Source organism: Mus musculus, chromosome 16 (assembly GCF_000001635.26).
Source record: "Mus musculus strain C57BL/6J chromosome 16, GRCm38.p6 C57BL/6J".
NCBI lineage: Eukaryota > Metazoa > Chordata > Mammalia > Rodentia > Muridae > Mus > Mus musculus.
The window spans coordinates 21,534,371-21,547,528 of record NC_000082.6 but is presented as its reverse complement, the minus strand read 5'-3'; the positions used below and the strand labels follow the sequence as shown (position 1 = coordinate 21,547,528).

At 43.4% G+C, this 13,158-nt stretch overlaps 1 protein-coding gene and 1 long non-coding RNA gene across 7 annotated transcripts in view; both read right to left on the bottom strand.

Moving 5' to 3' along the window:
* The window catches only part of Vps8 (VPS8 CORVET complex subunit), a 221,564-nt gene that overhangs the window by 97,153 nt on the left and 111,253 nt on the right, over positions 1–13,158 (bottom strand). For 5 of the 6 annotated variants that reach the window (NM_001285893.1, NM_001081366.1, XM_006521956.3 and 2 more), the window contains 2 exons: positions 7,421–7,510; positions 4,215–4,261 (listed from right to left, as the gene is read on the bottom strand). In NM_001285893.1, the coding sequence (NP_001272822.1) occupies positions 4,215–4,261; positions 7,421–7,510 (137 nt within the window). The remainder of the gene's footprint in view (positions 1–4,214; positions 4,262–7,420; positions 7,511–13,158) is intronic. The other variant, NM_001285894.1, reaches the window with a different exon arrangement.
* LOC108168286 lies at positions 1,914–4,198 on the bottom strand. Its single transcript, XR_001781925.1, has 2 exons — positions 2,256–4,198; positions 1,914–2,162 (listed from the first exon to the last, which is right to left on the bottom strand). It is a non-coding gene; the product is annotated as an uncharacterized LOC108168286 (long non-coding RNA).

Below are 13,158 nucleotides of genomic sequence, written 5' to 3'. Positions count from 1 at the left end.
TTTAAGTCTACTGACAAAATTATTATATAGTAAAGACAAAGGATTTGGGTAAAGAAAGAAAGATATAAAAATTCAGCTAGATAATATGTTCCTTTAAAATGCTGTTTACAGTATACTCCAATTAGAAACAACTCAAAGTGTTAGTAAGTCAAATATGTGTAAGATATATCTGAATGAATATGAATATGATATATATGAAGATCTAATTAACTGGGCCAAAGGCCATTCTGTGGTGATATATACAAGCAAGCTGCCTTCATCTCAAAATGTTTTATCTTCCCTGTTCTCCAGAATGTTTGCATAGATAGTTATTTCATGAAGGAATGGGATGGCTGGAGGTTTTTTTAAAGGCCTGCCTTCCTTCCTTCCTTCCTTCCTTCCTTCCTAGATTTATTTATTTTATGTATATGAGTACACTGTCGCTGTCTTCAGACACACCAGAAGAGGCCATTGGATTCCCTTACAGATGGTTGTGAGCCACCATGGTTGCTGGGAACTGAACTCAGTACCTCTGGAAGAGCAGTCAGTGCTCTAAACCGCTGGGCCATCTCTCCAGTCCACGGGTTTTCTTAAGAACAGAAAAAGGAAGAAACAAAGGCAGAAAACATTCTAGACTTGGCTCTCAGAGAGATGAGGGGAGGGCTTGTCTGTCTATTTGTAAAACTCATCTGTTCCTGGCATCGCCCGTATCTCCCTAGTTTTCTACTTCTGGTTTCCTCATTCCTGGCTAGAGTTAATACTTTGGTTGGGGGTCCTAGAGAACAATGTCCAAAGGTGGGTGCCCTGAAGTGCTGAGATTCCCACCCTGCTAGCACACCCTCTCCTCAGCAGTGTGAGCCCAGGTCTACTAAAGAGGAAACAACCCTTCCAACTCATCATGAGCTTAACTCATCACAGGAAGAAAAGTGAACAGACTGGACAGGCATTTGTCACAAGCTGCTGTCTCATTTGGTTCTATAATGAACCACTGTCTGTTCTGAAGACCAGAATTTGTCTGAGATCATTACATCATCTCGAATCCCACGGAATTCTACCCCCCCCCCCAATAATATAGTATCTCTCTAAAAACTCTCCTGCATTTGTCATTCTTTCCTTCTTTTTTTTTTTTCTTCTTTTTCCCCAGAGCTGAGGACCGAACCCAGGGCCTTGCGCTTGCTAGGCAAGTGCTCTACCACTGAGCTAAATCCCCAACCCCCTCATTCTCTCCTTCTTTACAGAGATTGGAGATTACATTTTCTATGTAGTGTTGAGCATTACCGTGATTGGCTTCCATGCTGTGATGTCCCTCTTTTGCATGTTGACAATTTTGTCTGTCCTTTCTCGTAATTAATATTGCCAGTTTATGCCAGAGAATGTATGTAGAACAGAAGAGAAACTGCTTTCAAACCTTACAAGGTGTTTTAAAGGGCTACAATACAATGGTAGCCTAGTCGCCAGAGATGAATGCAACCAGCCCAAATGTCAACTTCTCACTTTCTGAGGCCAATTGGAAAATATCTGGAAACCCTACTGCCAAAGACTGCTGGCACACTTTGGTCACAGTGAGACATCAGGCTGGTACTGATGTGGACGCTCCCTCCGTGCTGCCTCGTTTTTACTATGCTGTGCAGACCACTGGGGAGAAAGGCAACAGTGGTGCTACCCTGAAGTGAATTCTTTGAGCTATAATAATGAGCATCACTGTAAGACAATGTTTATTGGTGCAGCAGTGGTTCCAGGGTGCGCATCTGCTTTTAGACTGGATTTAATGCCTAGTGCACAGTTATGCCTGGCCAACTACCTGTACAGGTCATAGGCTCAAGGGAAACAAAACAAAACTACTACTACTACTGTAGTAAAAGGACATAGCATCCACCTGCCTTTTAAATGCTTACGCTCATCCCCAGATTGGTGCAGCTCTTGTCCCTCAGTTGAAAAGTTGTGGGTTTTGTTTTATTTTTTGGACGGTGGTTAATACAAAGACTCCCAACAGATGAAAGAAAGAATGAGAACAGAGGGCAGACTGTAACCAGGACATCTGAACCACACCCAATGGCTGAGGGAAACCTGCAGAAGAGCTGTAGGAACAGGGCAAAGCCAGCGGTCAGGGCAACCTGCTGCACAGCAGTGTCTTCTGGATGTGACAGGACAGCTGCTCTCGGGAACACAGAGGCTCTCACTGCCTGAACAAGATGTGCACAAGATCAAGATCAAGATCAGCACGGATCTGGAAAGAAGGGCTCATGAGGCCCCCAACCCCCAGCTGAGGAGCTTACAGTAGCCAATGGCTGACATCTGATGGTAGAAGATGAATCAGTTCTCTCCAAGGGAGTGGGCCCTGCACACTGTCCGTGCTCCAGTGGATGGATGGCCCAATACCTATGCATACAGAGGCAGTATTAAATGGAACTTAGTAGTTAAAAAAGAAAAATGAAAAAGAAAACCAGACAAGGGAACATGAGGTGGGAAGGGATACATGGTGGAGAAGCTGTGGAAGGGATTCAAGGGGGATAGATATGACAAAAACACATTGTATGCGTGTATAAAATTATCAAAGATTGCTCATAAGCAAGTTCATAAGAAGAGGGATCTCAAGTAATGATACATCTTAAAGCCCTGGGAGTAGTAAGTAGGGAGGAAAGACGAAGTGCCAATAAAACAAAGAGGTAGTTATTAAAAAAAATCAACTAAACCAACAAACTTTTAGTCAAACTAACCAAAAGAGAAGATGATTCATATTAATAAAAGTTAGAGGCAAAAAAAGAGACATTACAAAATACCAAAAAGATTCAGAATCATTAGGACATAGTTTAAAGCTAGTATTCTACTAAAATTTGCAAACCTAAGACTAGTTTCTACAGACCTGTATGACCTACCAAAGTTAAGCCAAGATGACATAAATGAACTGAATAAATGATTAAATAGATATAATACAAAGTGAGCCTGACTGTAATGACAATTACAGTCCAGGACCAGGGAATTCACTGCTGAATGAGCCCCACTGTCATAATCTAGACAGGTCTTCCAAACAAAGCATATCTCAATTATAGCATAGACCAACCGGATTTAACATAGGCATAGAATGATAGACAGGAAACATACATTCTTCTTACAGACACATTGAACCTTCTTTAAAACCGATGCAGGGCTGGCAAGGTGACTCAATGGGCAAGGGTGCTTGCTGCCAAGCCTACTGACCCGAGTTAGATCTTTGGAATTCACATGGTAGAAGGAAACAACGATCCAGGTGTCTATTAAGAGAGGACTGGATAAGGAAGTATGGTTTATATACACACTGGTATTTTCTCAATGCTAAGAAAAACAGGTCATGTCATGTGCTGGAAAGTGAATGCAACTGGAGAGCATCCTATGGAGCAAATTAAGCCTTAGAAAGACAAATGTGGCATGTGTTGTTCTCTTACTCCTAGGTTCTAGACTTGGATAGCTGCATAAAATCATGTACATTCAGACGACAGGAAAGTAGAAACAACACTGTCCCAGGCCCAGAGGAGCTAATGAAAGAAGGAAGTGAGGTACAAGGGGTGGTGCTTACAGTGCATAGAATGCCTGATGTAACCCAGCACTCAACAAAAGAGAGCAACTTAGAGAATGTTATACATCAGTGCACTCAACTCCCAGGTCCTCCACATAGTCACAATTAAACCTCAGGATCTCCATGTGGACCTGATTTGCTCACATATCCACTGCTAACTCCATCATCTCCAGGGGTCTGCTTCATTCATTGTTGCTATCTCCATTATCCCCTGGAGTCTGCTTCATTGTGGTTTGGTTAGTCTTAGATCAGCAACTAAAAATCACATTTGGATTTATCTTTCTACACTACCAAAAAGTTAATATAAACTGAGCATATTGAGTGAGAGTTAATAAATTGGCAGATGAGCTAGAAACTAGGTGTTTACGCCATTTACACAGGACTAGGCCAGGGGAACCTAGGATAGGAAGGGTCCTTCCTGAAGGGAACAGTCTGCATTTAGAGCTTTATTTACACCAGTGGGAATTCATCTCAGATATACTTAAGTCTGAACAGAAAGAAAAGTTCTACCTCACACCTGCTTTCAGTACATGGATGATTTATTGTTTAATAATCACCCCTTTTTCCATTAAAAATAAAAAGAGCTAATCTACCATTTGGATACCAAAGGCCAGTATCTTAACTCTAGTTTCTTTCCATCCTTCCATGAGTGTATTATGAAAGCCAAAGTTTATTAACATACCTTGGATCAAGAAGACTCCTCAAAAATTTGAAAAGCAAAAGCTGGTTCTGAATAGAAAAATAAAAAGCACAATTACATATCAAATTTCCAAGATTGTGCAATGCTAAAGAACTAGTCTAGTCTGGCCCTTCAAAGCAGGTGCTTGTGTCTCCGTGGGGCCTCTGCACACCTCAGGGCTGCAAACTCTCAACAGCTCCAACACCCTTCACACACCCTGTGACTTCAGACCCTTCCCAAGAAAGTTGGCCCCAGCACAAGTGTTACTCAAATGGTCAGTGCTTAGATCCGTGTTGTTGACAAGGGACTTGGGCTGCAGAGGGAGTCTCAGACTGACTCAACTGTCCTCTGCCTCTCACAAGGGTCTGCTGTGAGACAGTTAATAGTGGGGAGAGTTGAGGTGTATTTAAGGTTCAAATTAACAACTACCTCCAAAACCTCAACTCTTTATCTCTGCAACAGCATCAACCACAACTGCAAAGGGTTAGCCGTCAGCACAAAGTCTGGATTCTATTCCCAGCATTCATTAGCAATATGACCATGTAATTCTTAGTGTTCAGTTGCCTTATGTGGAAACAAAACAACTCCACCCACTCCACTGAACCCCAGCTGTATCTTTTCTGCATTTGTCAAAAGTAGTGACAATTAAATGAGATAAAGCTTCTTATAGCTCATGAATTTAGTTGCTAGGTTCTTAAGAAGCCTAAGCAAAACTGAACATTTTTTTCTATGTATTCAAATTTCTTCTGTATCAAGCAGGGAACAGTCCAAATGAAAAGAATAGTATAGTTTTGAATATGATTTCTAAATCTATTTATGGCTAGGGATATAGCACAGAGATGGAATCCTTGTGTAGCATGCACAAGACCTAAGGCTTGATTGATCTCACACTCAAAAGGGACAGGAACACACACACACACACACACACACACACACACACACACACTTATTCATGTATATATATATATATACAAACACATATGAAAGTATAGAAATACATGCTAGTTTTTTTTTAAAGACTGGCCCATGTATAGTCATTAGTCACTATCAGCCTTCATATCCTGTCTTCTCTATGTTGCTTCCTTTTGTTTTACATGCCTTTCCTCCTGGTTATGACTTGAGTTTCCTTCCAAGAGCCCTGGGAACAAATTCAGGAGCAAATTGCATTAAAAGTGAAGGAAGTCCGTAAGATCAATGTGGGGTTTATACAACCACTGAAGCCTAGCAGACATATAATGTCTTCGAAAGAACTGTGAGGAACTCAAACAAACCAATCAATCAGTCACTTAAAAAGAAAAAAAAAAAAAACTCCATTGTGCCCAGATTTTATTTATTTGACCATTCAATGATACTCATTCAACAGGCTTCTCTGACTCTTACTACAGGAGGAGGTAGAAATAATTGTTAATTGTTAATCTTACACTTTTAAAGATAATCCCAGAAGCACCAGAACAAGTGAGGTTTAGCAGAAGCGATTTCTAAAGAGAAGAGGGGTCCTGGGTTTGAGGTGGTGTGAGCAGAAGCATTTTTTTGCCACCCCGACACCTCAGCCATGTGCCCTTCCCCAGGCCCCAGCATCATTCTGGCCCAGTTACTATTCCCAGAGCCTGGCCACAGATCTTCCATGGAATCCATCATCATTTTAACTCAATTCTTCTGAAACTGCCATTTGCCTGGTCTATCTTTGTCCTTCTGAGCAGAGATCACACACCCAAGTTTTCCTCGTTTCCATTTCTGTTTTTATATGTTATCCTCTGCATTTGATGTTTCTGGTCCCACGGCATAAACACTGAATGAATTAATGGATGGCCATAAATTTAATTCATCTATTAATTCTCTGAGCTAGTTAGTAGATCTACTATTGGATAACCTAGGAACCACTTAAAATTTTCCTGCCTTACTGAGCTTCTCTCTAAGTACGCAGACTCATTTGGAGCCCATATCGGCCACTGCTGCTGGCTTTGTCCTGGTTACCACTTTTTTTGCCCTTTTGCCTTTCAAGTGGTTATGGCTCCATTTGTGTTCTTTGCCAAAGTTTTCCATAAAAGAGATCTAGCGTTAACATCCTTTGCTTAAAACACTGGTAATTCTCAAGCACAGAGAAATGTAGATGTAATAAAATCAGCTCAAGCCCCATGTATATTTTCTGGGCTCTATATCTTAATGCACCCCTTTTAAAACTGCTTCTCACTGCACCAGTGCTGCCTCCTTCCTCCACCGCATCCACTATCTCTTGTTTCCCACAGACCTGCCCACACTCTGAACCCAGAGTCTCTACGTCTTTCCATACCAGTGCCTTTCCTTCTGGAAAGCCTTTCCCAGATCTGCCTGCAAATATGACACCGTCGTGGCTCTGGCAGCTCTGGGAGCTGTTCTCTCACCATCACTCTTCTCTCGTCCCCATGGTCCCTTTTACTAAGGGTAGTCCAGCTCGGTAGCATTATACTGCAGTGCCCTAAGTGTGCTCCTTGGAGCCTAACCCTAAGTGCTCTGGTACAGAGCGGGGCCACGTGGGTCCTAATGAGTGAATCCTCATCCCTACCACTGCTGCTAGACTTGAGGGCTGTGGGTTGTACTTCACACCCCTCATGTTGTCCAACTGCCGAGCTCTCTCCTCTGGCCACTGGTACTGTGGTGATAAACTATGAGGAACAGTCGGCCCTCACACCACACTTCTCCCAGAGCTTCTCAGCGTTCACCATGCACAGCCACAGCTAGAGAAGCTGTTCCTTGGAAAAATCTAAAACATGACCATGGACTCAATTTGAAGGGGACAAAGATCTGTTTAAGTAAGATGAGCTGTCAGCAGAATAGGGTTGTGGATCTTATAGCTAAAGAAAACAGGAGGCTCTTCTATGGCTTATGGTTTCTAAAGCAGTGTAGGTTAGAGTCTCAGAGCCATTCCCTTAATATCAGGATTTGTTATCCAACAATCCACTCCCACATCTCAGTACTCAGAGATTAATGCACAGCTCCTCCCATCCACATCCCCTCACAACACAGGCACAGAATGCACACAACATACCACACAAACAGAACATAAACCACATAGGCAGTGTGCACACACATCTAACATACACACACCCACACATACTCACCACCACCACCACCACCAAACTACATTTAATTGGAACTCTGAATTTAGCAATACATGTAACCAGAAGTCCTCAGATCCAGGTGCCCTCCCATTACGTGTTCACAGCCCTTACCTGAAGCTGTCCAATGACCACTTCGATCTGCTCAGAAAAGTGAGTAGCCACCAGCTCTGCGGCTTTGCAGGGCTTCAGGGACACAAGTTCCTGTAGTCAGCAGAAAAGACAGCCGTTTCACGTGCTGCACTTAATGGGCTATCCATAGACATGAGGCTTGGTACTGTCATGAGCCTCCACAGTGTACTTCAAGAGTCCCTGCTTTAAGGCTTTAATTTAAGGCTCACATTAACAATTAGCAAAGTTAGAATGGTCCCATACTACAAATCAGAATTGAGGGTGTTTTTTAACCTCTCTAGAATTTCTAGACAGAGTAAACTTTATGGAATTCTGAATTCTGGACATGAGAGCTATGGATGAACAAGGGAGTAAATGCCCCCCAAGTTCCCTGTCAAAGAGTTTCATGCTTGAGCTTCAAGAAATGAGAGAGTCCTGTTTTGATTTCTTTAGCTAAAATCCTAGCTTCACCTCTGTTGCAGGGTGAATTTATAAACCAGAAATATTTGTGGAAATCAAGCTAAGTCTTGACGACACTATCGTCTTACCCACTGATAATTGCCCATTTTTAATAGGATCCACGTCGGTCAAAGCTAAGATTCCCACATGAGTCTCCTTGAGCTTCCTGCTCCTGGCTACTCTTCTTATTGAAGCTCTCCTTTTTGGGATCACTCAACACTTCTGCCTGCACTGCTTGGTTTTTATTATCAGTTTGACCAAAACTGGAGACACCAGGAAAGAGGGACACTCAACTGAGGAACTACCTAGATCACACTAATAATCTGCAGGCCTGACGGTGGGGCATTTTTTAAATCGATGCCTGATGTGAGAGACTCCAGTCCATCGTGGGTGGCATGGTACCTAGACTGGAGAGCCTGGGCTGTATAAGAAAGCTAGCTAAGGGGCTAAAGAGATGGCTCAGCAGTTAAAAGCACCGGCTGCTCTTCCAGGAGACTTGCTTTTAATTCCAAGCACCCACATGACAGCTCCCAGCCATCTATAAATCCAGTCCTAAAGGACCTGATGCCCTCTTCTGGCCTCCTCAGACACTGCACATACACAAAAAATAGGTACAAATAAAATCTCAGAAAAAGGAAGGAAGGAAGGAAGGAAGGAAGGAAGGAAGGAAGGAAGGAAGGAAGGAAGGAAGGAAGGAAGGAAGGAAACAAGTAAGCTGAGCATAAACCAAAGCCCAGCAGCCACTAGCCAGCATTCCTCCATGGTTTCTGTTCACTTCCTATTTCCACATTCCTGCCTTCAACTCCTGCCCTGCATTCCCTTAGTGGTGAATTATGTGCGAGAGTAAATAAGCCCTTTCCTCTCCAGCTGCTTTGGTTGTGTTGTTTACTACAGAAGTAGGAAGCAACTAGAACTGAGCCTTTCAGTTTCTGCCTTTCTCTGTGGGAACACCCTGCCCAAACATAGCTAAAACATAGATAAAAGCAAAGACGAAGTCTGGAGCAGAAAGCACAGTATACCAACCCCGCAGCAATGCATTCCAGTGAGACTGCGTGACATACAATAACAAAGACTCCAAAAGAGTGACCGTAAGAACAGTCAATGAAATCCAACAACACAAATTCTTGAGTGAATTAAAAAAAAAAAGCAATACAAATAAAGAGGGGAATGAAACAGAGAAGATGATACAAGATATGAATGAGGAATCCAATGGTAATGAATACTGAAATCAAATAAAAACTTTACAAACAAAAAGCTCAACAAACCAAATTAAAAACTGAGTAGAAAGCCTCACAAAAGGATCAAGTAAGAAGACCATCGCAGGCCCTGAAGATGGGGATGATTTAAAACATTCAGACAGCAACACAAATAAAGTAACAAAGTGGGAATAGAGCATGATAGAGCTACAGGACACCATTAAAAACCTGCAGACCATAGCATAAATGTAAAGACAAAGACAAAGACAAAGGAAGCAAGCAGTTGGTATCCACTGAAGCGTGAGAACCTGATCATGGGTGCCTAGCACACACATAAAAGCCAGGCACAGCAGCTTCTCCAACCCCAGAGCATGGGTTGACACAAATACAGACAGATCCTGGGAGTCTCTTATATTACAGTCTAGCCAACTGGCAAGCTTTAGGTTTGTGGTGGTTTGAATAGGCTTGGTCCAGGGAGTGGCACTATTTAGAGGAGTGGCCTTGTTGGAGGAAGTCATTGTGTCATTGTGGGAGTAACCTTGTGGGAGCCAGTCTTCTCCTAGTGACTCAGATGACAATGTAGAACTCTCAGCTCCTCCTGCACCATAACCACCTTGATGATAATGGACTGAATCGCTGAAGCTGCAAGCCAGCCCCAATTAAATGTTGTCCTTATAAGAGTTACCTTGGTTGTGGTGTCTGTTCACAGCAGTAACTAAGACAAGGTACAATGAGAAATTCTGTCTCAAAAAAGCAAGGTGGAGGGAGACTGAGAAAAACACACCCAGATGGACCTCTGGACTACATAACTGTGAGTGCACGGCACACACACACACACACACACACAGAGAGAGAGAGAGAGAGAGAGAGAGAGAGAGAGAGAGAGAGAGAGAGAGAGAGATTGAGATTCAATAGTTATAGCAGGGGGCGCTAGAGAGATGCTCTTGAAGAAAACTGCACTGAGCTCCCAGGAACCACATGTAACTCCAGTTCCAGGGTACCTAATGCCTTCTTCTGACCTCTGTGAAAACTAGGCATGCATGCGGAACACTATATGCATGCAAGCAAAATGTTCATATACATAAAATAAATCTTTAAGAAATATATTTAATCATAGTAGAATTTTCTGAAATCCAGGGACAAAGATAGCCATCCACATACAGAAAACATTCAGAATGCTAAACAGGTAAAACCAGAGGACTTCACCAAATTATACTGTAATGTTCTGTACAAAAAAAATACTGGAAAATCAGGAGGTGAGTACAAAGTCATACATAAAGGCAAAGCCATCCCAATGCTGCAGAAACACTAAAATCCAAGAGGACAGTGAATGATGTGTTCCATGTTCTGAAGCAATAACTGCCAGCCTACATTACTATTTCCAGAACAGCTCTCCCTTAAAACTGAACGCTGATCTTAATTGTCAACCTGACGTGCCTGGGAAGAAGAGGAAACCGCAGTTGAAGAACTGTCTTCATCAGCTTGTCCCAAGGACATGTTTAAGGGGCCATTTTCTTAATTGCTGATTGATATAGGAGGGTCCAGCCCACTGTGGAAGGTGCCACCCATTGGAGGTGTGCCTGGGCTGCAGGCCAGTGGAAGCAAGCTGGTAAGCCTGTTGCTATGCAGTATCTGGTTCCATTCCTGCCTTACCCCTTTAATGGTGTAAGTCCGGTAAGTCTCTCCTTCTCCTAAGCAGCTTCTAAGCAGCGCCTTCCTCAGCTCAGTGTCAGCAGTAACTAGAGCAGAAGAGGGTGCTAGAGTGTGGATTGCTGCATCGACAAACCTCATGCTTTGTGAGAGGAAGGCAAATGATTTTGGAACTCTGGGCTGGAAAAGCCATTAAGGGCTCAGCTGCACGGGCTGCTCTGAGGGAGCTGGGAGACAAGGATGCTGAAAGCAGTGTGGGTGATGAAGGCCTGGATGGTGAGGCTGCAGAGGGACTGGGTTCTTTCAGTGACACTTTGGACTTTCACACTGCTGGGATTGTGTTTTATCCTGTGGTGTTAATATTAACATGAGATCTTGAGTATAAGCCAAAAAAGGAAAGTTGCTTAACCATGATGCGTTTGTATCCCCCACTGACAAGGCTTGAGGGAGCTCATGACAGCTCATCTTGGCTGTCAACTTGAGATGCCTAGGAAGCGGGGAACTCAACCAAAAACTACCTGTCAGATTACTCCTTGAGTATGTCTATGAGGCAATTTCTTAATTGCTAATTGATACAGGACGGCCCAGTACACCGTGACCGGTGTCACCCCTGGGGAGGACGGTCAGTAAGCGGTGCTTCCCCCGGGCTCTGTCTTGGTTCCTGCTTCAAGCTTCTGCCTCAGCTTCCCAGTGAGGTATTACAGCCTACAAATCAGATGAACCCTTTCTTCCCCAAGTTGTCTTCAGTGTTCTATCACAGCAACAGAGCCCTCACTAGAGCAAAGGACACAGAAATAGTTCCCATGACAGACATAAACCAAACTCATGAGCACCAGGGTCACTCTACGGGAGATACTTGAAGGCACCCTTTACACTGAAGAGAAAAAGAAACAGCACCGAAGCCATTGGAAGGATCAGCCGCACTGGAACCACAGGCAAGTGAAGCAAGAAGAGACCCAAGCATTACAAAAACGGCAAAAGGAAAAGAATTAATGCATACCTTTCAATAATTACTAAGCGTTAATGGCCCCAATTCTTCAAGGAAAAGACCCAGCCTCGCATAGTAGATTAAAAAACAGGATCCATCAATTTCTATTTCTTGTATTCTGTCTGATCGATCACAAGGGACTAAGACAAGAACTCAATACCACAGTGAACTATAGGAAAATCAAAAACGAACCAAAGCCCCAGAGAGACCAAACGGCACAGCGGTGACTGCTGCGTGGTTGGCGAGGTCAGGAGCAGGGTCCGGCTACCTGGGCTTCCTCGGCCCTCCAAGTACTGCAGGTGCATGACCCCTGACAGTCTCTTCTCTAGGATACACAGGTCTCCATGAATTCAACAGAGATCCACTCCAAGAATCTTTTTAGGGGTCCATGGATCTCTGAAACTATTGTAAATTTCCATATGATACATGTTACAGTATTAAGAGGCATGTGCTAATGGCATTAATGACATCCTGCATTAGATTGTCAAAAAAAATAATAATAAAGGTTCAGACGACTCCCCAAGGATCTAAGTTTATACTGTGCATAATCTCACTGTAATATTCTTGTTTGTTGTATTTATATTACATTTATATTCGCCAAAAATTCCATATGTTTTTAAAGATTTATTCTTATTTCTGTGTCTGTGTGAGTGGATGTCATATGTGTGCATGTGACTGCAAAGGCTTACTCCTCTGGAGCTGGAATTACACAGCTGTTAGCAGCCCAACAGTGCTGGGAACCAAACTGGTGTCCTCTTGAAGAGCTGCAGTGCTCTTAGCCAGTGAGCCATCTCTCCAGCACTGAAAAATGCCAAAAGTTCACGTGCATGGCTTTAAAGCCTAAGGTGAAAAGAAGTACAGATGTGAGGAGACACAGCCAGGAGGGGCGACTGCATGGCAGGATGCTTCCTGCTGCCCAGTTCCCACGGCAGCCCCTCTGCTCACGGACCCACTCAGCACATTCCACTCGCAGCAAATAGACATGACCTCTTTTGGATTTCTGGAATCCAGGTACACTGCGTGATGCAGATGAGGTCAAAAGAAGAAGGAGCTGAGAGGTACTATGGAGACTCAAGGAGAGTGAGGAAAAAGAAAAGGGTTTTTTCTTTCCCTGAGACACATTGGTACTGTTAGCAGGAAGCTGGTTTCATTCAGTAACATACACCATGTTCTCAGCCCCACATAGGACGGTGTGACCATCTCTGAGACCACACATTCCCAGGGACCGAGAACCAGTCTTCCAACAGATGATTCTCCTAAGGTGCCGATCAGACACATGGCCTTTCTAAATATAAAAATATTTTCATCCTCCTGTAAACAGTGCAATGATGTCACTGCTGTGAGAGCAGGGGTCAGGGAGCTGGAGGAGGGGCTATAAGACTCTTACTTCACGCTTGGTCTGTGGAGGCAGGACAAGAGGCTCTGGCCTTTATAAGCTGTCTCTTTAC